General features: G+C 44.6%; 1 protein-coding gene across 1 annotated transcript in view; it reads left to right on the top strand.

Annotated features, from left to right (window-relative positions):
• The window catches only part of LOC137917696 (intermembrane lipid transfer protein VPS13B-like), a 303,427-nt gene that overhangs the window by 242,120 nt on the left and 34,509 nt on the right, over window positions 1–26,798 (top strand). Inside the window, exons 40-46 of the mRNA XM_068760421.1 lie at window positions 48–264; window positions 2,068–2,252; window positions 9,964–10,160; window positions 11,920–12,101; window positions 12,356–12,576; window positions 12,676–12,807; window positions 18,871–19,032. Of these exons, the coding sequence (XP_068616522.1) occupies window positions 48–264; window positions 2,068–2,252; window positions 9,964–10,160; window positions 11,920–12,101; window positions 12,356–12,576; window positions 12,676–12,807; window positions 18,871–19,032 (1,296 nt within the window). The remainder of the gene's footprint in view (window positions 1–47; window positions 265–2,067; window positions 2,253–9,963; window positions 10,161–11,919; window positions 12,102–12,355; window positions 12,577–12,675; window positions 12,808–18,870; window positions 19,033–26,798) is intronic.

The following is a 26,798-nucleotide window of genomic DNA, read 5'->3' on the forward strand; positions in this document are numbered from 1 at the left end:
TTTGTTCTGTTCTCTCTCACCTGTTTTTGCCATCTCTGTCTTAATAGGTCTTCTGGGGACAAGAGCATGTGAACTGCCTGAAGCTGATTGAGGAGCACCTACTGGCTAGCCTGAACCTCCAGAAAGGGGATTCAGCTGACAGCTGCTCCAAGGACAAGCCCTGCCACACCCAGCCACCTCTCTCTCCTGGTGCTCCCTCGCCTCAGCCAGAGCACAGCTCAGACGACCTGCGAACCGGACGCTTTCAGTACCTCCAGGACTCAGGTGAATGTTTGAGCAGTGCACACTGAGCGGGCAGGCTAAAATGCAACGTCTCAAAAGCCACTATAGTGTCACCGTCAGTAAAAGGAAAACCAAACGCATGGATGGTTTGATGGTGATGGGGGGGGGGGCATGAGAGCTGATTTCTTTATTATTAGACAATGAAAATGAGGTAATTCAAGCATAAATTATGACACGCCAGGTCATTTATTTACACACAGTACGTTTTATCACTTTCAACCTCCTGAAGGTAACAGGTGATGAAATGAAAGACTTTAGGACTCAGAGTTCCACTACCTGGAACAGTGGTTAGCGCTGAACCTTCCGTCATTCATGAGCACATGCTACTGAGACTGCAGTAACTGAAAAAAGACGCTCAACGACAAAGTAAGACGTCACTTAAGATACACATCGCCTTAAATCAGCGTCGGATCAAAGCCCTCTGCGGACAGACGTTTCGTCGTACATGTCTGCCTGGTTCCACTCTGGTAACATGCTGTTTATCCCCCCCTCTGTGTGCAAAGTGTATGTTGTCTGCTATGCACACACACACAGGAACATTATACACCGAGGATCAAACTTCTCTCTGGCTGTAGACCAGCCGTCCACTCTGTCAGCTGTGGTTGAGCCTTTGTTTGTTGCACTGTTCCACTGGTCTTTGATGCATTTAATATGCTGGCTGAAGCAAGAGAACGTACAGTAGTGAACAAGAACAGAGAGCACAATCTGTCCACAACATGTTGTCCTCGGCCAGGGAAAACCAAACTCCGGCGTACAAAGAGCGGCGAGGAGACCTCCCGGGGCTTGACACAGGGACGGGTGGGACGGATGGGCGGCGGATGAACGATTGATGCAGAGAAGAGTAAAAGAACTCTGTCTCCCTTTCTCTCACTTTCTCCAACATCGGGCTAACTTGAGTGAAATCAAAACCTCATGAAGGAGTCTGTTTTTTCTTTCATTCACCCTTGTTCCAGAAGAGCAATACGTTTTATGCCTTCAGTGGCCGGGGGGGGGGGGGGCACGGGCACGGCTTCACATAAAAGGGAAGATTAGCCCCAGACAGATCTTGCTGCCCCTTGGATTGGGTTTTCTGCGACGAGGCTTTCAGTGTTTGCACCTCCGGGGGCCAAACAAAGCAGCAGTTCTCTGCTTGACTGTTTTTTTCTTTCTTTCAAATAAACATTTTTCCAAAGGACTTGAATCCCAAACAGCAGCCACGACTCAAGTCAAACACCACTCAGGAGTTTAGAGCCGGCGTCTTCCAGCTTTTGCAGGTGCTTGGCGTAGTTCAGTCAGTGGTTGTTGCTCAATCGCACAAAAATGTTTGCTCTGCAATTGTGTTTGTATATGGCTTCTTAGACATATGAGCAATGTGAAAGCATGGGAGCATCTACTGTCCTCCTTTTAAGCTGTTGTGTCACAGAAGAGGAATTATATAATGTCAAAAAGAGCAGTATACTGTAATGTATCATGTTTTTATCTCTTTTTTAAAATTGTGTTTCTTTGTTCCTCAAGCATCTGCAAATGTTCAAGGATGTCAGCTAAACATTTAGACTGGCTTTCTACTCTGAGGAAATGTGTAGTCTGGGTTTATGTTCAGAGTTGAGCACGGCAAACGTCTAATCTACCGTATCTTCAGGCAAAGCATCAGCAAGTTCCTTCCACTTGATCCATTTTGTCTCTTTTACTCTTCTCATTCTCTCGCCATATGCTTTCCATCTTTCATTGTTTTCCATGAAGTGCAGCTCAGCCTGCTTTTAGAGCCACGGCAGATTCGTGTGAGGCTATGTGTTCTCTCTTTCGCAGCTTCCCAGAGACTTCCAGCATCCCATGAGGTGGTGTTCTACAGCGAGACAGAAGACAGCCCGGGCATGATGCTGTGGAGGTACCCCGAGCCCCGGGTCCTCACCTCCGTCAGGATAACGCCTGTCCCATTCAACACCACAGAGGACCCGGAGATCAGCACTGCAGACCTGGGGGACATCCTGCAGGTAGCGACTGGCATGCACAGCTCCTCATTAGAAAATACGTTTAGCATGTAATGCAACTGGTTGGTAAGCAACTTTCTCTTCATCATCGATGACGCTCCCAGCATAAATACATGTGAATAAATCTGGAGCAACGGTAGCAGAGAGCAGTCATGCATTAGGCATCCCGATGTCGTCTTCATCATGTATCTGGACGTGTTGAGGTCTGCTGCTGCCATGACAATGAAAGAGTCGTAAACTATTTAAAGAATGCGCACGTGTCTCGCTGCTCCCTGCTTAGCGTCACCTGCAATGTATGAGCAGGAAGCTGTCTTGGAGTACTCCATTTTGACTCCCATGACAAGAGTCATTCGTCCTCTCTTGTCCTGCCTGTTGTTGAATGGCAGAGACCCCCCCCCCCCCCCCGCTGTGGGAGGCCTTTTGCCTGTCATAGTGTGCCATCTAACCCCTAAAGTTAGAATCCGGCAGGCTATCGCTGCTACTGAGTCTACAAGGCCTCAGTGTGTGTGTGTGTGTGGGGGGGGGGGGGGCACGGGGGCACCCCACTTTTCTTCCTGTCATTCATCTTTTGTTTTTCTATCCCACTTTATCGTTTACAGTTTATCATCCGTGACGAAGGCAAGCCAGGTCCAAAGTCACCTTCTCTCTTAGACTGCTCCACGATCTTCCTTTTCTCATTCCTGCACCAGGAACATGTGATTTTAGGTCAAACTGCTGACGCTGTCGTCCTTATTGTCACATGCTGAGCTTGTTTTTGTAGCTATGCACTTAGGAATGGAATTTCTGGTAATGCGATATATAAAACATGTGTGTGCCTTCCTATCAGCTCAGCTTAACTTGCAGATGTTCACAGGAAATATAATGTCCCTTTTCCATCCCGGCACATATAAAGTTTCAGTTTGTTTTAGCTCATTTTAGTCAGATATTATTTTAATTTATGTTGGCCTTGTGGTTTTAAATTCAATTCTGTGGGGGGGGTCGCATACACCTCTCTAGAGAATTATGATGTAACAACTATTGAACTATTCAGAACTCAAGAACAGTTTGAAAGTGTAAAAAGAAGGTGATGTAAAAAAAATAATTCACTAATATTGGTCCAATTAATCAATTTTGACCTTTAAATTGGCTAATTACTTATGGAGTATTTGTCATAAATGTATATTATAATTTCCCAATATTGCCTTATCCTGATATTAATGTCAATAGCTGGTTATTCATTATTATCCCATTCACATGGACTTGAACTAGATTTTTCAAGCTTTGGGGTTTGGTTACATTCCCTCGTATTTTTATCAGTCTTTCCTAGACTCCCACTATCACTTTGATGTTCTTTCTTCTGTCTATGTCGGCACAGGAAAGATAATATAATGGAAGGTGCAAATCCTCCATCTGACTGGCCTCATTCTAAATTATAGTAGAGAATAGAGATGACTGGGATTAGGGAGAGTTAGGACAGTTGAAGATGGATGGAGTTGGAATAAAGACAGGGCGCTGGTAGTGGCTGATAGTAAGGAAAACGTGTGGGTTTGAAGGATGAACATAGTGTTATGGATAATTACTCGGTTGATATTGACCAATCACAGACGCAGATTATTGTGCAGAAAAATATTAATTAATTATATTAATCATTTAAATGAATGTCCAGGCCATAGAGATGTTTCTCCACTATAGCCGCTAAAACGAAGGCCTGTTGAGGGCCAGGCAGAGACGCAACAAACCAGCAGGCAGGTTTCATGCGTATCTCATGTAGCACAGGTACTGGAGAGGATGGATGAAACACGGACAGGAGATAGATGGATACCTCCGTGTGAGTGTGAGTGTGTGTGCGTGTGCGTGTGTGGATCCAGTGGTAAATGCACATGTGGTTTCAAAATCTCCTTCTGTGCTCTCATGTCATCTGGTATTGTCCCGCCTCCTCTGACAAGTCTTTTAAAAAGAAATTAGGTGATGAGACTTCCACACAGGAGGTGGTGAAAGGAGGACGCTCTGAGCACCCAACCATCACTGGAGCCACTTTGTGTGGGGCTGACGTGCAGTGGAAGCAGACACCCTGCCTCCAGAGAAATATTGACAGCTGAGAAAATCATCTAACCAGTTGTGCACAATTAGCCCTCCTCTGTTTGAAAGAGGAACGACACTAGCAGTCCGAACTTCACTGGAGTGAGTGACGGATACGAATAGACTCTCCCGACGGTGCGGCGTGTTTTCCCGTGGCGTCCATAGACACGCCCCAGCTAAGCATGCGGTAGATATGCGTGTAATCGGAGACTCAGATTCCTTTAGCAGCGAGCAAGTTAGCGATGGTAATGTGGGTGATGATAATGAATAACATCAGTGGCATATTGTGTGTGTGTGTGTGTGCGTTAAGCTGTTTTAAATCCATTGTTGAAAGCTACTCTGATTCCTTTTGTCAACACTGCTAAAAACAGTATCACATATCATGGATATTTTGAAAAGAGCGATTGTAAAATAATTCCAAGACATTTGATCCATTTGCTGATATGTTACACACTACCTCATATTTTTGTCCAAACACTCACGAAGCGTCACACGAGTTGTGTGTAAGGCAAAGGGGGTTATGGGGGTTATTTCAAGAGGGACCTCTTGGTCATCGTCCAGAGGCGCTGTGATCCCAGATCTGATTTAATTCAGGCCCCTGGCAGACAATAGTTATGCTTTCCTCGCCGCAGAACTTCAAAAGTCTCAATTAATTCATTTTATTTATTCCCCCAAAGACCAGATTGAAAGTTCAGCTACAGAGAACGGAAATGCAGTCACAAAAATTTGTAATGTCTCGGTTTACATTCCAAGGGCCTGTTATTTAATTTACATCTACAAGGGTGCTGCGAAAGAGAACAAGAGGCAGTCATAATTTCTCAGGCCTCTAAAATTACCATGTGGCCACGCCGAGATGGAGGTTGAATGTTTTTGGAAAGTGAGAGGCATAGGAAGGAAAGAAGTACAGAGAAAATGGACAGCGATATTTAGCATGCAGCGGTCTTGACATCCATCTCCAACTTTGAGGCAATAATATTCCAGTTTGGGCTGTTTACCAGCAGATGGAGGGTAAAACAGATGCCCACCCTTTCATTGTTCCCCATCTCCACTCTGCTGAATGGATGACTTGGGTTTGGGCAAGGGGTTTCCTTTTTCTGAGACATTTTGCTCCCCTGTCCCCAGAGCGGATCATATTAACATTTTATAAAATCAAGATTTCCCGCATTTAAATAGTTGTGGTTTCCCAACTGGTTCCAGTATCTCAGAGGGGGAATTCAAACCTCCTTCCATTATTCAAAATCAAATTGCTTTCTACACTGCTTTACTTACGGTAGAGAACTGAGCAATGTCAGATCGGGGGGGCATATCGCTTACAGAGCATTCACAGATTCCCACCTGCAGGGGGCTCAAGTGCTGAAGCCATAGGAGAGGGAGAGGAAGGTGACTCATTCTCACCTCCTCGACGCCGTGTGGTCCAGTTTGCTGAATCATAAGCAGGCGTCCTGACTTCTCTTTTTCCGTGGTTCTTGTCCTCTTCCCTTCCTCCCTCTTTTCTCTGCGGTTCTAAAGCCTGAGCACAGGAGCTAAGGTTCAGCCTGACCCCGGATGAGGAGAACGACAGAGGGAGATGCACAGCGCTGAACCCTATCAGGATGTCCACGTTGATGCAGCGATATGACATTTGATGTTTTGACCTGTGTCCAAATACCTCTAATGTCTAAAAGAAACCTTTCCCCGTCTCCTCCCTAAAGGTGCAATAACGCCTCTGAGGCTACGAGCCTGCAACTCAGTTCTCCATTGTTGCTATGACAACCAAAGGGCCAGGATCCGTGTCTCATCCACAGCCTTCCTGGTTTATTGATAGGAATATATGCAATCATTTGGAAGACATTTAAATCTGAGGAAAGTCATTGGAGCATTTCACTTCAGAGCGACACATTGAACCAGAAGAACCAGGACTATTATTTTGGAGGGACAGAGCTCAAACAGATCTGCATTATTCTCAGCTAATGCACTGAAAAAAAATATTTTTTACACCTCATCCACTAAAACTCCACATTTTAAAACATTTTAAAAGTTGAAAGTTTAGCATGAAGCTCTCAACGTGGGCTTATGCCTGATTTCCACATTGATTAACATTAACATATATTAACCCACCTGAGACGGCATAGCAGAGTCATTTTCAGAATATTTTCTCCAGAGTAAACATTCACTCAAGCTGATGTCAATTCAATTTGTCTGCTGGCTGATAAGAGGTAGCAGTGGACTTTTTTTAGACATATAGGCATCGGTGAAATAACAGAAGACCTAATAGCAGTTAATAAAAGTAATGGCATAAAATGCTGTAGATGTCAGCAGCATCGGGGGGAGCTTGGGGAGTCTTCAGTTGCAGAGACATATTTAAACTTTGGCAGTCACCAGATTATTTTGAGGCCCTAAGCAAAATAAGGACAAGGGGGCCTTGCTCAAGGGCACCTCGGCAGTGCCTTGGAGGGTAGACTGACTCCTCTCCAGCCACCAGTCCACAGTCGGGTTTTTTCTCTGGGCCGGGAATTGAACCGGCGACCCTCTGGTTGAAGTGCAACGGACAGACTGTTTTTTTGTCTCATTTTATCATGAGTTATGTTTTCTTGTTATTTCTACATATTTCATCTGCTGGTGCTCTTCTCACTGTCATTTCTGTGTCGACAGGCAGGGCCAGTCCGGTTAACAGAAAAACCATCTCGGTCTCGGTTGCAAAAAAGTCACAACCGAGCATGCGCATAAATAACCGTCCTATCAACCTCGCCGTCACAAAATAACATTAAATACTTAACTTGCGACTGTTGTTTCCTTTTCTTCTTCATGACTGATAAATTATCTAAGACCTATTTGTAGCATGCATTGCTTGCTTGCACGCTAGTTTGCTTACAATAAGGCGACCAGCTCAGGTCCAGGTTGCCAGGTTGTAATCACACAAAAAAGAAGAGCTGCCAAGATTACCGTTATATGCCCTGCCGTTTTCACGTGCGCTGTGCACAGCACTCCCTACATCATGCAAAATAGGGTTGGCAGGTCGAGGGGCCCCCTAGTGGCCAGGGGGCCCTAAGCAGCTGTATAGGCTGGCCGGCCCTGGTCACCTGGAAGGATCATGAAAATGGAAATCATTTCAGTATATATATGTGTATTTGCTTTAGTTTGTCTGCCTTCAGTTAACCTTTGAGAGTCTGTGATTGGTCAATCAGTCTCAGAAAAGTGAATCCATACCGAATAGTATTTTGCTATTTGGCAGACACAGGCATGGTTGACAGGGATGGAAATCCAATCTGTATATACAAAATGCAGCCAACAGTCATGGATTTAAATATATTTGTAAATAGTTTTCAATATTTAAACTAATTGAAAAGACCTCAACTGTGCTCGCAGGCATTTGAACCACCTCCAAAATCAAGCTTTGTCTCGAAAATTAAGATAACATTTATGATAACCCCTCACTATGACATGTTGCCCTGGGCTCTGGTTGCCAGGCTCACTCATGTTGGAAGAAAATACAGACTGGACCCATCCAGCCATGGAAACGTCAGCTGTTCAGGGTTACATGTTGTTTATCAGATAAGGTACACACACAATCAGGCAGCGGAAACTGACACTACTTGGGCTGCATCGAGCGCTCACGTACACGTGCACACCTGTGTATACACACATGTACGCATGCATATTGTCTTTCATACCTATAATTATACCTAGTCTTCTATTGAACACATATACACAATCCGTCTGACATATACACAGGTGCCTCCTGCTCCGAGGAGCCCGTGCCAGACTTCCAGTTCAGCATAGCGAGACTTTTCATTTCTTTTCTTTTCTTTTCTTTTCTTTTCTTTTTTCCTTTTTCCATCATTTAGACATCTTTTCTTTTTTTTTTTAACCGGTTATCAAGTTCATCTCCATTCTCCTCTGCCAGGGCTACAAGTCAAAGGGAAAGTGACGCAAGTTCAACCATGCAAATGTATTCCACTGTACCATATAAAGTACCTTAAATATTCATTTCTGCATGCCGTCATGTGTATTGAATATCACAGGTGGAAAAAAAACACCCTCTGTGTTTTAGCAACGCAGTTCTTGGAATTCGCTGTGGAGATTTAGCGGAGTTTCCGCTCCGGTGGCTCGGTGTTGGGGTTGCGGGTGCACCGCTCTGTCAGGCCCAATTATGAGAAGTGGATTCCAGGAAGACCTGTGTGGCATTTCATGCATGATGTAAGCTACGGCTACCTCATGCATTCCTCCCAAAAGTACAAGCCTGCATACTTGAATGCTCACAGATTTAGTGCACATAAAGCTTTGCACATGTCGCCTTGTTGACAGTGCCATGAGTTTTGTAATTATCTACCAGGCATTATGCCTGTGGCAAATGTTTGGATTTTCATAGACGCACGCACAGTAACACGCGTCCGAATGCTGTCATCCTCCAGGTGTGCTGCTAAAAGCTCCTGCCACCATCGATCCATCAGGAGCTGGGTTTTGCAGGTGGCCGAGGGAACTTGAGAACCTTGTTTAGTTCACACAGGAGCAGCAGACACATGAATGCTAATTCTGGCATGATATGAGAGGAATAAATGTAGGAAAACCAGTCATCACATAATGTGAGAACACTCGCATAACCTGGTTGCTATTCAGTCTGATGACCAGCTCCAGCTCCAGGACGTCGATGCTAACGGCCTCCTCGTAGCGCAGTTTCCTGCTGTTTATTTATGATGTGGCCATGTAGTGTTGTTATGGCGATGAGCCGTCATCTTTCCGCGTTGGCGGTCCGTTTCCAAAAAGAAGATGATTTAAACGTCTGAAATGAGTGAAATTCAAGGTTGTAATTTAGAGACAATACAAAATCACTTGATCGTTCCCATCCCAGGCAGCGATTCCTCCCGCCCCCCATGACTTCAAAGGGTTAGGAAAGTATCAATGGCTGATGATCATTAGCAGACCACTGCAGTTGCTTAATGCTTTATGTGTGACTGGGGATCCACAGAACTGAAGTAGTACCTGTTGTCCAACAGCAAAGCTTTACAGTAATTAGAGTGACATGGGGGATACAACTGTCATTTGAATTGGACTGGAGCCTTAAGGTTAAACTGAGGGATACAGAAGACACAACTGGTGTCTGTGTGAGGCGGAGCGGAATATGAAAGCACATCTATCGGCAGGTGGAGTCACATCCAACACCTGAAGAAAAGAATATATGATGCGTTGGTGTGATTTTCATACATGAAGACACCCCCTGGCATGCTACTGACGAGTAGCCGTTAGTGCTCAGTAGGACCATATAAGGCAACCTGAAGGGATGCAAAGACCCACGTTGGCTATGTTGTGTCTTTGTGTCCTCATGAACTGTCCAGCCATTCCTTCACATTTCCTCTAAGCTCTCCGGGAGAGAAAACAAATATCTATGATCATTCTATTTTAGTCATTGACATGTAAAAAGTTCCTTTAAGGCTTTTATTTTTCATTGATGTTGCCCTTAGCCTTTTCAGGTAAATGTCATGACAGAGATGCAAAGATATGATTCAGCATTATTCTTATTTTATTCTTTTTGCTTGTGACTTGTGACATTGAGACAGTCAACAGATGGATGCTGCGTCATCAGTGAGGATTCAAGGACATTAATTACAGTGCGAGTTGAGGGAGCATATAAAGGTAGGTTTAATAGAGACTCAATTGTTTACTGCGTCTTCTCTTACAGGTACCATGCAGCCTGGAGTACTGGGATGAGCTCCAGCAGGCCTTCGTTCCGTACCGGGAGTTCAGCCTTTCAGAGAGCAGCGCCTGCCAGCTGCAGCTGCCCAGCCTCAGCCTCGCCGACAAGCAGAAGGAGCTGGTGACCTCAGACCTGTGGAGGATCGTGCTCAACAGTAACGGAGAGGGAGGGGATGAACAGAGGTCAGGGCAAGATCTAAATATCACATACTGCCTGTGCTTGTAGGAAACTGTATGTATTGTATACATGTCTGTACTGCCGATCTCGTTTAAAAGACATTAGGCCTTCAGTGTGAGAAAAAGAAGAGAGAGAGAGAGAGCACCCAGGCCACGAACTCGCAATGTGTCCCTCGCCCCACATCTGGCGTGCAGGAACAGGGAGCGGGCTTGGAAGGCATTCAGATCGGCCTAATGAGATTTCCCAGCTCACCAAGTGCCTGTCAGGACCCATCCGGATTCCTTCCTGCTTACCTTGAGTGTATCTAATCGAGGGGAAGCTCATGGGAAGCAAGGGGCGTAAAGCCCCCTTTGGGCCGGCTCATTAGTTCTTAGGCCTGGCCCGGGTTGGGCTGGGCTGGACTGGGACTGCGTAGCACTGTCACACCTCAAAAAGTCCCTTCTTGTTGCTACTACTTCTCCTTCTATTCAACTCTCATGCAGCATCGTGTTACGTCTCTTGCGCTTCACCTATTTTTGTCTTTCTGTCATTTTCTCATTCCTTCCTCGTGTTATATTGTTTAGTCTCTCTCTCTCTCTCCTCTGTTGCTTCCTCTGGGGATTTCGGGAACTTTTAGAGGAAGAGAATTGCCAAACCCTCATTCTGTGTGGCTTAGAAAGCTCCAGAGGAGTGAAAAGGGAGGTTTAAGAAAACATGTAAGAGTAGAAACAGAAAAAACTCTACATTACCAGAAACAGTGTAAAGCAAAATATACATCTGTGTTTCATTACAATCATACTCCATACACTACATTTCCTTTGTGTTTAAATTATTTGTCTTTTTTGATCAAAATTGATTTCCCTTTCCTCGCTCGCTCGTTTCATCTTCCTTACTTTAGTCTCCACCAGAAAAATAACGGCTGCCCTGCCAACTGGAAGTAATGAAAATTGTCAACATGTGATGCTTATCTTTTTAAGGGGCGCTCGGCTGCACCAGTTGTTTTGCAGGTTTTGAACGTTTCCTGCTGGAGTTTTTATGGTGGATCATGGTAGCAGCAAATTACAGAGCAAATGGTCATTCACTTCAATTACATTCCAACAAACATCATCAACCATGACATCCAATTAATGTCCATGTCGGGGTTCTGGTGGAAACCATGGCGGTAATAATGTACCGAACCCCGGGCAACGAGGAGGCTCTAAGTGCATTGTTGTTCCCGTTCAATCCTTTTGTCTGGATGATTGCTATGTTCGGCTTTACTCTAGATAGCTGGTGTGGATGTCGGACAATTTGTAACTCACTGGGCAAGAGACAAAAGCAAGCTATGAAGGTCTTTGATTTCATAGCTGAGCCTTTCCTTTACTGCAAAAAGCACTTTGATAGATCACTGAAAAGGGTTTTCCAGTTCTTCCTTCATAACTCTCAAATGCGAACTCGTAGTCATGTTTTGTGCGTTTTCAGCCACACAAAATAACAAAACATTATTGTTTGTTATTTTGCAAGCTGAGACCTGACTCTCTCATGCCCCCTCCCTCCCCAATTTCAGACCTTTGTCCCTGTGCTCAAGCACAATGACATTTTGCTTGCCATGTCAAATAAAAATCAACACCAGATAGATAGAAACATTGTTTTAAAGAACTAACATCTGTTCGGGTAAACCTTTAAAACAAATATGTCGCTGCAGCATTATGTTGCTCTCATTGGTCTCTACAAAATAAAAGCACAAGTCCTCTAAAATAATTGTAACACAACAACTGCATGTGTAAATATCTTTCCCCCCACCAGTTTGGACAGCGACTGTGGCTCCCAGCTTCCCTGTGATCAGTTGGTATCTCCGACGGCATTGGCAGCCTGCACCCGTGTGGACTCCTGCTTTGCACCCTGGGTTGTGCCCTCTCTGGGCGTGTCCCTACAGCTAACACAGCTGGACGTTCACCTCTGTCATCACCTAGAACAGCTGGGTACAGGTAGGATACGGGGTACACAGCGACAAAGTACTTTTTACTGTCCAATATCCGTCCTCCTGACCAGTCGGTTGGAACTGAGGAGGTCTCAGGAGGTGAAATGTCTTAAGACCCTAAACAGAAGTCAAGTTGCTACAGATTCAAGGATTAGCAGGACCTGAATAGTGAGAACCTATTGGATATAGATGTGTAATTTGTTTTGATTGAAAATGTCTTACAGTCCAGTCTCTAACTGCCGATGCCGTCTTATTCTTTAGTTCCATCTGGACAACTTCATCCCTTCCTGCCAGACAGGAAGTTACCTCTGGAGCAGCAGTTTCTGGTCATGAGTGCTCAGCAGCCGCGGCTCCTCCTGCGTCAGTGGAGTAATGGACCAAGCCACTGTCAAGAGTTAAGCTTCTCTACCCAGCTCGACTGCAAGCTGCTGGAGTACCGCAACCTCACGCACCTTCAGCTCTTCCAGCCTTGTGTTCTGCAGGTAACATTCAGATTTTGCTTTTTGTTTGTCTTGACTTTTGATGTAACACATTTGTCAGGATATGTGAACTTTGGACCTCATTTTATTGGTGTGTTTTAGGGCCAGGCTACAGTCACACGCTGCCCCCAGAGTACTGCGCTGGATGTCAATGTGTTTGTTGACCCGGTGTTTCTGAATATCAGCCAGTATGCCATCCACACTTTGGACACCGCCCTGCACAGCTGGCAACAGGTAACAAGCTAAAATTGAAACGTTTTTCCTGACCTGATTCTGGATCCGATCCAGATGAAATTTGGTGGTGAGATAGAGGTCCCCACCCTACATCTACTACTACTACAGTACTTTTGGCTTGTCCTGTGAGGGGTCGCCACAGCCAACCAACCTTCTCCACTTCACCCTGTCCTTTGCATCGTCCTCCCCAACACCAGCCACTCTCATGTCCTCCCTCACTACGTCCATGTCTCTTCTCCTGGGTCGTCCTCTAGTCCTGTTCCCTGGCAGTTCCATCCTCAGCATCCTTCTACCGATCTCGTCCCTGTCTCTCCTCTGGACATGTCCAAGCCATCAAAGTCTGGTCTCTCTGACCTTGTCTCCAAAACGTCTAACCTTCACTGTCCCTCTTATTGTCTCATTCCTAATCCTGTCCAACCTGGTCACTCCCAAGGAGAACCTCGGCATCTTCATCTCCTCCACTTCTAGCTCCGCCTCCTGTCTTTCCCACAAAGACACCGTCTCTAAGCCGTCCATCATGTCTGTCCTCACCACTGTCTCTAAGCCGTCCATCATGTCTTGTAGACCTGTCCCTTCGTCCTATCACAGAGCACACCTGATACTTTCCTCCCCCCGGTCCAGCCTGCCTGCACACGATTCTTCACCTCCTTTCCACATTCTCTCCATCACGCTGCACTGTTGACCCGAGGTACCTGAAGTCCTCTACCTTCTTTACGTCTATTCCTTGTAACCTCACTGTTCCCCCTGGGACCTTCTCCAAGGAGCTTTCTGTCTCGCCCCATCTATTAGTCAAATTCCACAAACTTCGGCCAATAATCAACCGAGATATTGAGGAGAAATTTTTAAGCTCCATTGATGGCAATGTTAACGAAAATGTCAAAGTGATCCAGAATCCAGGATCTCTTCTGGATCGTCACCAAAATGTAATCAGTTGTTCCTGGTGACATTCTCAACATTTCCTGTATATTTCATCAAGATCCGTCTGTCACTTGTTGAGTTATCTTGCTAAAAGACAGACAAACAAACAGACAAATAAAACAAGACCAGTGATTATGTAACTCCCACCTCCGCGGAGGTTAAAATAATAAGAATATTATGAGTAATGAGTTTATTTTAGGTTTTTATTTCTTTCATTATTTAGATTCCTCATTTTACAAGTAATAAAAGTAAAGATAGATTTCTGTTGTTTGTGCCTGGAAAAGTACAAATGAATTTTTGGTGATGTTTTTTTCTATTGCGTGAGGAATCATGTTCAAAGTGACCAAAGGTAATATTTAAAGCTTAATTTCAGATTCAGTATTGGAAGATTTATTCACTTGTACATTTAAGTAGTGGGATACATTCAGACTTTAAGGTAACAAGGGATTTCCCCTGTTGCTTGATAGTTAGCACTTGCATGTAGCTGTTACAGTATATTTGCAGCAAGGGAGTAGTAAATCGATAGAGGAAGTCCACATGTACAGCTCGAGAATACGCAGAAAGACGGACCTTTTTTCCCAGATGGAGTATCAGCTAAACAAACGAAAATGGTTTCGATTACATGTCGGCGCTAATAAAACCTTCAGGATGGAACTGCCTTTCAGCTTTGTGTAAACTCTGACAGTGCGTCCGTTCTTGGGCTTTTAGTCCTGTGGTCCTCATCATCTCTCAGCTCTCAGCTCTCAGCACTGTCTCTGGTAGCCAGGATATTTGTGTGTGAAGTGATGCCCGTAAAAACACGGTAAAACTTTAGTGGTGACACCTGCCAAAACTGCATCTGGCTGCAGTCATCCACCCACTGAGCGCGGACACACACACACACACACACACACACGCACTGGCCTTTAATGCATGTATGCCCTATCATGGCCCTGCTCTGCTCTGCTCTGGCTGTGCTGACTCATATACTGGCCTGCAGCAATAAGGTGCCCTCATGGTTTTACTTGCATTCAGACTCTTGCTGCCAGGTGAGAGGAATAACAACATGGGACTTTCTGGGACCAGCTGTCATTTTTCACCCGTGGAAAATGGAATTAAGCGAGTTGTCTTGAAAGGCTGCAGTAAAATGATTGTTATGGCTAATGGTTTAATTCCTTTGTTTTCAACCTTTGCCATTATCGATGCATCAAAACCTCTTAACCAGGGGATCATTAGAGACCCTTGGCTCCATTGTTGCATCATGCGGTGCAGACCAGAGAATGTTCCCTATTTCTTTTGCTTAATGTAGCCGTAAATAAATCTTTAGAGCACTGGATGTGTTTCCGTGAATTGCAGCCGTACTTGAGTGTTTTCGATATAGTCGTGTCCATGGTGGGCTTTGCCCGGCATTGGGTTATTCCACGGTCATCAGATCTTAGCCAAGGCCTGTTTGATTCTGATTGAGTGATATATTTGGCTTTCTGAATAGTATCTGTGCCCAGTATACCGAGAGCCAAAATAACGGCATGCAATGCTCATACATACAAACACACAATAACATTTTTGCACGTTACACAATCTTAACTTATGACTCCATACTCACACTCAAACATAAACCCGGAACACTGCATTTACACAGGTCCACTGATAGAAGACTAATTCCTAAAATGGTTTTGCCTGCTTTATTGAACTTGGCAGCAGCAGCAGCCTTGTAACTTTAACAGCACTTTTTAACCACCTTTAGCCTCCAGCTCTTTGCTGAGCACAAAGGAAACCCCCACTACAATTATAATGGCAAGTGTGCTGCATATTGGTAATTCAGATGGTCTTAAATAATTGATCCGCTTCATGAAAGTTGTACAAACTTAGATCACGGCGTAGTCATTTTTCTTTTTCTATGAAACAGGATGTTGTTCCACAGGAGAAAATGTTAACTAAGCATGAGCTGCCTGGTGGTGTGGCGCAGTAACGCACGGATGGATATAACTACTGCCCAGCTTTGATCTAATAGAGGCTCACATTCCAGACTCATGCATGCACAGACAAACTGGATCTGAACTGAGAAGCTAATCACAAACAGTTGTAAACGCTGACGGGCTCTGTCCTTCCGCAGCAGAAGGATGTATCCTAATGTGTGTAATTGTTTCAGTGATTTTCACGTTTCCTGGTGTCAAGGCTGGCAGGCAGGCCTGTTGTGATGTGGCCTGTAAGGCCAGCATTGAACCATAGGGAAGATTCCTGGACGACCACACAATTGAATTCTCACGACTCATGCATGGTCAAACCAGACCGCCACAACCGGAACAGCTGGAGCGCTTCCAGATGCGTTCCAATAATTACAAATAAAAGACACTGACGGTTGTAATTTCTTCTTGTGTTGCCATAAGTTGTTATTATATATACTTGTAATCATAGTAACATCACCGAGACCTTTCTGGAAGTTGTCAGTAGACTTAATGACTTATAATAATAATAATATAATACCTAGAAAAGCCCTCAGAGATTGCAGACCTACGCCAGGCAGCTCATTCCCCTCCTAATTGGACTTGCACCGTCCACATGGTGATCTGGATCAGCATCAACGGGTTATAAATTGTTCTTGGTATCTTTATACACCAACCATGAACAGAAAAGTGAATCAGAGTTGATTTGTATTTTTAACTGATGTTTGAATCCATAAATGGGTTTTAAATGTTAAAATTCAATAGTTTTTCCTGACCTTCATGATAGTTCTTTTTTAAAGCCTCCATTGTAAGTAAATGGGAAAATTGGGATTTTATTGGGATTGCCCTCAAAATTTGATGGGATCTAAGTGAGACCAAAAGCCATTTCTTTCCCCCCATCAATATCCATCCTGCAGTTTTTCTGTAATCCTGATAAACACAATTTATAGTATCCGCAATCTGGATCTGATCCAGATGAAATTCGGTAGTGAGACAGAGATCCCCACCCTACATAGCTTGTCAAATTACATAAACGTCAGTCAATAATCAAACGGGATATTGAGGAACACATTTTGACGCTCCTTTGACTGCAATGTTAAAAATAATTCAAAGTGATCCAGAATCCAGGATCTCTCCTGGATCATCACCATAACTTTAGGTGTCTGTTCCTGGTAACAATCCCAATATTTCCTGAATATTTCATCAAGATCCATCTGTAACTTCTTGAGTTATCTTATCAGACAGACAAACATACCAGCGGCAGTGATTACATAACCCCCGCCCTGGCGGACGTAACATAATAATAATAATATTAATAATAATAAATCTCAAATTATATGGGGAAATTGTTTGTTCTTTTGTTACAGGACAGAAGGTGATAGTGATTTGTAGCATGTGTATCCAAGGGTCATCTTATTTTTGATATAAAGGTGACTTTGGATGAGATTTGGGTGAGATTATTGTTTCATGTAATCGTCTTCTCCTCGTATTTCACGAGTGTTTGGCTCATCGTTGTCATTCTGTCTTCCGGCCGTTTTACTGTACATTTTGTACATGTGCCACTCTGCAACGCTGCTCTTGGATAGACTCGAGCTAAAGTAACTCAATCTGGATGGGAGAGGGGGATAGATACTTTGAATCTGCTGCATGTTGGTCTTTAACAAGGCAGATGCGTTGACGGTTTAAATATCTCTGTCTTAATATTCGTCCTTTTAAAATTCCTGGCTCGCCTGGAGTAAATATGATGACTGCCGGGAGCTTTTCGTCTGCGTGTATCATGTTGCCCAATGAATTGAAACAGAAAGGTGATACCATCAAAGAACAGACTTTGCAGGGGCTTCTTCAGAGAGCGGCAGGAAGTTTGTAAATTGCAGTGTCGGACTCAGAAAGGAAGCGCAGATAGTGTTCCGCTATAAAACTGGACTGGATCGAGCCTATCGCTGCAGCTGTCCCGTCTATATTTTGGTTTCCTACCTCTCTCTCACATCTTTCATCAAGTCCTCTCTTTAATGGTGTAAACTTTCCCATCCATTTTTAAGAGCATCTCCAACCCCAGGACCCGGAACGTGCTTGGCAGTCAAACTGAGAGCTTTTACTGCCAGCCTCTTTTAACCATGAAGCCCCCTGCCATTCGACTGCACGGCAGGCCGGGCTCCCTCTCAATAGGGGAGAACTTATTGAGAAGTCGTCCGAACCACAGTCGTGTGTGTTAAGAGTCAGGGAGGGGTGTGCAGGATAGATCCCATCAGGGCCTTTTGGAAGGAGCACAAGTAAAAGCTAATGCATACACTTGCACCCACACACACTTGCTATCCAACACATGTACGCTCTGTGCTGTTTTGAAATTGTGTACTCGCATTCCTGTATGCTGGAGAGTTGACACTCTCCCTTCTGCCTGTTAAACTGGAGCTGCAGGCCAGCGAGCGCTTTGCTCTTGCATGCAAGGTGACGTAAGGGTGGACAGAATCGTGTTCTACTCTCATGGATGGAGGTTTTTTTGTGGCTCTTTCTCATCGGCCCGTTACTGTAGGTGGGCCAGACTCTCACCGCAATATAATAATGATGACTATTTCCAACAGGAATGCCTATTTAAAGGTCGGCTTTGTTCCCAACATAAAAATAAAAAAACATTAGGAAAAGTTGTATACACGAATGAGTTCTCATTTCAAATGAGTTGACATCTCAAAGTGTTTTTTTCTCGCCAATGACCAACATTTGGCTGCTTAAAGAGGGATGTGAGTATTGAGTATGTTGCAAGGAGTCCGCTGCAGGTAAGATGTGGGACCAGGGGGGCAGATGTAGGACCAGGGGGGCAGATGTAGGACCAGGGGGGCAGATGTAGGACCAGGGGGGCAGATGTGGGACCAGGGGGGCAGATGTGGGACCAGGGGGGCAGATGTGGGACCAGGGGGCAGCCCGGACCGAGCTGCTGAAGGCTGGACAGACATCAGGATGTGATATGATTCATTCTCTTGTATTGCTCCCACGGATGACATCACTCATCTCTTTTTCCTACTGCTGCACCCCCATCATCATTTCTACAAGAAGATATGCTTTGTTGACGCCTGCATATGTGCTTACACGAAAGTTACACACACACACTGCACAATGCACCCCCAACATAAACATGTCCACCTGGAGGTATCTGCATACGCCTTGATTCTCAAGCTCGCTTTCTCCTTCCTTTCATTCATCCGCCCTTCACCCCCCTGTGTTTTCTCAGAATGGGAAGCCAGACGCTGAGGAGCTGGTGTACAGCCACTATGTGATCTGTAACGACAGCCATGAGACGCTGCGCTTTGGCCAGGTGGACACGGATGAGAACGTGCTGCTGGACAGCCTCCATAGTCACCAGTACAGCTGGAGGTCCCACAAGTCCCCTCAGGTAGTGTGCACACACACACACACACACACACGGCACTGGTACTGGGAAATATCTGGTGGCTCACATCATTGGTTGTCTATGTTTGACTTGATACCTGTATATGCGCATGCTCATGAACAAAGACTCAGCTGTATGCAGTATATTCAGAAAGACATCGGTCGGTCCTCAGTAAATGTACATGCACCGTAAACACAGACGTGTACACACACACACACACACCGACACAGCGTTAGCATAGTGGAATACATGATGTGGACACAGTTATAATTATTATGTTGTGCAGGTGATGCCTCCATAAGCTGTACAAGCACACATGTGTTTAATCTACTTCTACCTGAATACGCATGTACTGTATACTACACGTACTACATATGCACAAACACATAAGAGTGTATATAAAGGTGGCTTAGACACATAAACACTCACTGATTGAGCCTCACAGAGGTGTGTATGTACAGACACACCTCTGTGTGTAGTCGCTGTCTGTGGGTTTCTGTCAGAGACTTCTGACACTAACCCGACAGCATTGTTAAAGAAGATTGATTATATTTAACCCTTTGTGGTTTTGAGGTTTTACCATGAAGTTGAGAGGGAGGTGGGCTGGCAATGTGTGTGCGTGCATGTGTGTGTGTGTGTGTGTGTGTTGGTGCGCACATGTTGGAGGACCTAAGTGTCTGTTTGTTTTGTGGCGAGTATGAGAAAGTCAAACTTGAGAAAAGACAAGGCCATAATTGCTCACAGTAAGTCAAGTTGTATTAATCATGGTTAATCTATGCTATTACTTTGCTGTAGCTTGCAAGCAAACACACACACACACACACACGCAATCATTTGGAGAGTGGTAATCTGGAATATTAGAGCAGCAAATACCACATTTCATTTTAGCAGTGAATCAAGGTGACCTCTGTATTTCTACGGACGTTTTTGGAGGAGAGATTGTTAGAATGGGCCAAATGTCATCATCGGTGAGGAATGGGATTCCAAGATGGTTCTGTCATGTGCTATTTTATCTTGTTTTTGTGGTCTATAAAAGTGATTTGTGGAACTAAATAAATAAGAAGTAGCGTAACTTTGCCAAAAACACTTGCAAACTTGAGTTTGATGAATTCCTGCCAATGTGTGTGCTTAACCAAATTGCAGCGTGCACACACACTTCTAATTTAATTTGGGGGTTGTAAAAATACTGACACTGATAACAGGAAGGCTTGGATTTCTTTAATGGTTCCTTGGCCTGTTTTTGTAGGTCTTGAAAAGCACGTTCCGGACTGTGTATAAGGGACTGTTTGGTTTTGCTTTGGGCCTGTGATGCTTTTTGTGATCACCGGTCCCCAGACCTTCCCACTCTGTAGCAACATTTCTACGGTGAGCCTGTTGCCTTCTTTAACCCTAAAACCCCGCCCTTAACCTGTGACCTCTGGTCTATTTGTCAACAATTCTCCAAATAGTGCTGATTGTTTGAAGGATGGACTTCATCATGTTGATGGCATTTGTGTCGACTCAGCAGTTTTCATCTCTTTCCATGATGCCCGAGCTCCATTTATTCATTCATCAGTAATCACCTCTCTTGGGTCCTGCATGCATTTGGCTCACTCTTACTCAGGATATGCTAATGTTGTGCATAGTATTTTGTGTATTTTCTTAAAATGCACCCAACAGACCAAGGCTTCCACCCATTTCACCCCCCCATACCGCAGAAAGCTGCACAGTACTCCCTCGACGCCGGCTCGGTCCAGTTCCCTCTTTCTCCCTGATGCCTCACCCCCATAAATACGATGACATCAGTGAACCTGTGCAGTCTCTGGCCTCCACCACTTCTTTAGGGTGTCACTTGGACGTGTCTGTGGACACCCTCCCACAACAGCGCAGCAGCAATGTTTCCCAAACACAGCCTTCGATTCTGATGCTGAAGACAAAACTATTTTGTTCTGTCCTGTCCGGCTACCCTGTTCAATCTGTCTTTCATCTTTGGTCATGGATCTCCTCCCCTTTTACTCTCCTAGACCTCTTGAAGCCCGATCTACCGTTAGTACCACAACGGTCATGCCTTTGCCTGTTTACCAGCTAGCTTTGCTGCTTGTCCTCACTTTATCCAGTTTACATTCATGTTGAAATATGCATGCATGCCCCACCCGTGTTATTTACGGCCAGTCTCGTCTTGTCAGGGACGCCTGGGGCCTGTCCTCATGGTTCTGGTATGACGTGTGAGTCCCAACTGACCGGTCCCCCGGGCAAACGCACAGCAAAGGTCAGAGCCACTACTTTGCTGGTGTAAAGTAAACGGCCCCTTTTTCTCAGTCTGGCTCCACTGAAAGGTTGCTGGACATGAGATCATCTTGAGGAAGATAGAGGAAGAGACAGAGCGACGGTTGGAGGGACAAAGACAGGATGGACAGGGAAACCTGAATGCGTCTGAATGAGGAGGATACTGCATACTGGAAAATGGACTGGCTTCACAAACTCAAAAAGGGCCACTGTCCTGCTGTGCCACCCACACCTCAGTTTCTCTGTTGGTGATGGACAAGCAGCGTTTCAAAGCAACAGTTTTTTGTTGTTGTACATGAAATCAGCTGATCCGGTCCGTTAGTTAAATAAAGAAGCGTCAGGGCAGAGATGAACGCGCTTCCTCAATGAACAGGCCTGCTGTTAAAATATGGGAGCACATTAAAATCCTGCACTCGGCTGCGTGTGCATTTGTGTGTTCGTTTGCAAAAGACGGGTGTTTAGCGTGCGTGATCCTGTGCAGTGGAACCGGTGCACGCTTCCCGCCATGTTGACATGCCTGCGAATGTCTGTCAATTCTCCGATAGAAGAATTCTCAATCGGCGTGTTTTTGCAGTGAAACGTGAACCTCAGCTCAGGTCACACTCCCTCTCACTGCTCCTCTGTTCCTCCCCTCTCCCTTCCACTCCTCTCAGCCCCCCCCCCCAATCCTGCTGTCAGTCATAGCATTTAGATGCATTAAAAGGGTCGATTGAGACAGTCACGTCCTCGCAGCCCGCTGTGGTCTAACACTAGATCGAATTCAGACACGCACACGCACACACACACTGTGATCAAATGTTTCCGAAGGCCTGGAGTCTTTCAGGCCTCCCCGTCTTTCGGGCTCAGCATGCCTTCACACCCCAGCGTTTACCAGCCAAGGTGAAGAAGTTTATAAACACACAATTTCACCATTCATAGTTTTTTTTTATTACTTTATTCATACATATTTTTAAATAGGCAGCAATAAGCAGATGATTCCGGTGGGTTCATACATCTTCCACAAATTGCCAGGAAGGTCATGCATATATTTCTATTTCTACCTTCTGCATAATGAGCATTGGTTGAATCCTAGTCTCCCAGCCGATCCTCCTGCTCTTCACGTCTCTGATGGGTGTTGTGGTGAGGATGGATGAAATGTCTGGCTGCTTGGTACAGGATGCAGCGTATTTGATGGAAATCTCTGTGGTTGCTGCGGTTCACCGGTGGAGGGGTGCACATAGAAGCTCAGGACTCTTAATTTGCGGTTGAATTGGTTGTGTTATTGGAAGCAAGCATGGCGGGGACATATTTGGTGTGAGTGTGTGTGTTGCAGGTTGGGTTTTTTAAACCCACATCATTATTTATGTCTTTCTTTTTTCCTTAAAATAAAAATTGTCAAGGGACTGCTGTCTGATTTTTATCTCAGGAGAAAGTCTGCACTTCCCTGGTAAATCACAACGAGCAAAGAAGAAGAGTCGCCTGGGCTTGTTCAAGTTGGTTTGAAGACGTTTCACCTCTCATCCAAGAGGCTTCTTCAGTTCTAAATAACTGGTAGAAAGTCCTGTTAAAGCAGGAGACCAAAAGAAAGACTGAATCCACCCGGACAATAAGGCTACGGTCACACTAAATTGACCCAAATCCGATTTTATTTTTTGCCCCTATGCGACCTGTATCCGATCTTTTCTTGAAAGTCTGAACAACACACGTCTGATTTTTTCAAATGCGACCCAGGCCGCTTGGATATCTGATCCAAAATGTGATAGGTAGCCGATCTTCTGCCATGTGACCTCAGTTCACACTGCAGGGCTTAATGCTCAATTCAGATTTTTTTGGCCCCCTACTCTCATGTAAGCTGCTATGTTGGTCTTGACAAATGTCCAGGTCGAATGTCAAGAAGGTCCAATCTAACAAAAACTAGAAAAGCACTCGGAGAGTGCAGACCTCCTCCGAGCACCTCAGTCTCCCTATATTGTGATTTACACCAAAAGTAGTGGCCCTACATTTCTTTTAGCTCTATTTTTAGATTCCTTAATCATGAAAACAATCTTCTGGCAATTCGATTCACATTGATGTCAGCTCACTTTCAGTGATGGTGGATTCTTCTGGATCTTGATCCAGAGCTTTTGAATATATAACTAATCCGTTTGTCCACTACTAATTCCACAGTGTCTCGGTAAAGGCAGCAGAAATAGAACCTCCTTTGTGTAATAAGAGAGATATTAGTGAAAGTGTCCAAAAACAAGAAAATGTTTCAGAAAGACAGAACTTGGGAATACGGGACGACACATAGAACGTGAGAACCTGAAAATACAGAGGAACAAGAGAGGATGGTCTAGCAGAGAACTATCCAGTGAGTCGGGTCCAAATAGGCAGGAGCTGATCAGGTGAGATGAGTAACAGGTGTGTCTCATTCAGTTCAACAATGCCTCCGCAGCTGTCAACCTGCAGCAACAGTCACCATAGCAACCCTCACATGGGGTTTTAATGTTAAAATGTTATATTGTTTCCTGACCTCATTCTGGATCAGATCCAGAAGACATTTTGCATGATAGCGTATATCGGACCCCTTTATGACGGGGATTGTTGGTGAGTGAATTGAATGCATATTTTACAAGATTTTTCTTTTAAAGCCTCCATTGTAAGCAAATGGAAAAATCCAGATTGCGACATTATCTGCATTCCGTATCCGGATGAAATTCGGTGGTGAGACAGAGGTCCCCACCCTACAGGACTGTGTTAAATTCCATAAACATCGATCAATAATCAATCAAGATATTGAGGAACAAAGTTTGAAGCTCCATTGACTGTAATGTTAAAGAGAATCCAGGATCTCTTGTGGATCATGGCCAAAATGTAATCAACTGCTCCTGGTAAGATTTCCAAGATTTCATCAAAATCCATCCAGAACATTATTTGTTATCTTGCTAAAAGTCAGACAAACAGTCTGGAGGAGGTAACAATAAACAGGAGCGGGAAGACGAACGGAAACCCGCTGGCATTCGCTACATTGCAGGTGCTTCTGAAAAATTCAAGAGAATTTTCAGCAAACACAAGATTCCCATACACTTGAAACCTGGCAACAGCCTGAGACAGATGCTGGTCCACCCGAAAGACAAAACACCCAGAGACAGATGCTGGTCCACCCGAAAGACAAAACACCCAGAGACAGATGCTGGTCCACCCGAAAGACAAAACACCCAGAGACAGATGCTGGTCCACCCGAAAGACAAAACACCCAGAGACAGATGCTGGTCCACCCGAAAGACAAGACAACCTGAGACAGATGCTGGTCCACCCGAAAGACAAAACACCCAGACACAAACAGAGCAATGTAGTGTTGCTGTCCAGTGCAGTGAAGAATGCCGCGGCTTGGACATTGGGGGGACTAAACAATCGCTCCACAGGCGTCTGGATCAACACAGGAGAGACAACTCCTCAGGACAAGACTCAGCAGTCCACCTGCACCTGAAAGAAACAGGACACTCCTTTGAGGACAGTAATGTCCAGGTGTTAGCCAGGGAGGACAGATGGTTGGAGAGAAGAGTCAAAGATTACCTCCAAATCTCAGACAGGACAAACAGTGAGGCTGAAGCTTTTGTCCTTGGGAAATGTGAATTTGCAGTTTGTTCCAATTTATTCTTTTTATTAGTGGCTGGAGGGCTGAAATAATTTGTCTCAGCGGGCCCGGTTGGATCACGCTTGATTAGTGATTAATAGAATATGTCTCGAGAGTTCCTGAACCTTGTGTTTGCTTTATATTGAAACGTTTCAACAACATTGTGTTGCCAGTAGTTCTTTTAATAATCAATGACTCCTGAATAATCTGGGGACTCATTCTCATCTCTCCGCAGCCCCTCATCTGGTCCTCATCCAACCATTGAAATCATTTCTCAGCTCTCGAGCACTGGCGCTCCAGCCAAGCTTTTCATTTGAAGTACAGGGAGGACAGTTCTTTTTTTTTTTTGGTCTACTTTTTCTTTTAAATCTATATAATTAATTATTGCTCATCCCTCCGAACCAGTCTTTCAGACTAGTCTGTTTTCTACTCCTGACATGCTGTATGATTTTATGCACATTCTGCTCCACTTGTAGTTTGTTAAGGAGACTTGATTATGAAAGCTGAGCTGCTACAATCTCATATTTATTTTTGTATGTACGTTTTTTAAACATGCCAATGTGTTAGCAGCTTTTTTTTAATCTGTTTTCATCTTCTCCATCAAATCCTTGGCCTTGAAACTACAACAAAGTGTCTAAAGCCATGGGATGTAACTGTTTGGGTTTCTGCTTGGTCTCCACATGACGTGTTGGTAGGTGTTAATGACCCGAGGCCACATTCTGACAGCAGATTTATTCATTTGAGAGCCCAGTCTTAACAATTTCAAAATTCATTGTTGTATTATGATGTGACATAGTTGCTGCCTCTCTTTTTTTGACAATGTCTTGTTGAGAAATATGGTCGGAGTACGACCTGCAATCACGTTAACGCTCCTCCTAAATTCTGCTGAAAGAAATGATGAAGACCTTCAGTCTACTCAGTTGTGATATCTCAAGAGCAGGATCACACCTATGATCGCACGCATCTGTGTGTTTTGACTCACGTTTTACGTTTCAACGGGCCCCGCTGCGTGGCTAGAACCTGCGGCTTTTATGTTCATACTGTTCGGATCAACTGAACAGCCGAAATGTGGTGTCTGAACCGAACATACGCATTTTCTCCTTTATTTTCTTGGCAGTAAAGTGTATTCAAACAAGATGGTTGTGTGCTCAACACTGTCAACAGAGAGAGAGAGAGAGAGAGAGAGAGATAGTCTTTTTACTTTGTGCAGTCCTGCTATGGATTCAAACAAAGAAGATAAGAAGAAAAACATGGCGCAGCAGATGGATGGAAGGTGCAGGAAATACTGACCATATGCCGCGTGTTCTGCAGCGAAGTTCAGTTTTATATCAAGATGACAGTTTCAGCTGCAGCGTGTAAAATGGTATTGCAATAGGATTTTTAAAAATGCTCACAATAAATTATTTTGGATTGGCCACGGAACTCGTCAGCGTCCAGACAGTTGATCGGACGCCCATTGAAAAACCGCCAGCGGATTTTGGACTTGTCAGAAATGCAAGCATTCATATTGCACCACACTCGATCTCCAAACCAAGAGGTGGCAATCTGGCAGAAATGGAAATAGTTGGATGGATCATCAGATTGGAACCAAAAAAAATTGTGCTTCAATCTATCAATCGATCTGTCTGACTAGTCCGTAGGGTTCTCTCCTTAGTCCCGAGTGAGGAAGGTGATCATCAGTGGTGTGGTCCCTCGGGTTCAGCACCATGGACAGCACCTGGTGGTGCGTGACCAGCCCCCATTGATGCAGCGTTGGAATGAAAGGTCATTTGGCATCATCAGACACAGTGAGACCTCTTGGACCTTTTAATGCTCGCTCAAAGCATTGCAGTTTATATAGCTGGACTCAGTTACTTTTCTTTTTTTTTTTGCTGTTTTTTTTCTTCTTAGTTTAGCTTTATAATGATCC

Source organism: Brachionichthys hirsutus, chromosome 3, assembly GCF_040956055.1.
Source record: "Brachionichthys hirsutus isolate HB-005 chromosome 3, CSIRO-AGI_Bhir_v1, whole genome shotgun sequence".
NCBI lineage: Eukaryota > Metazoa > Chordata > Actinopteri > Lophiiformes > Brachionichthyidae > Brachionichthys > Brachionichthys hirsutus.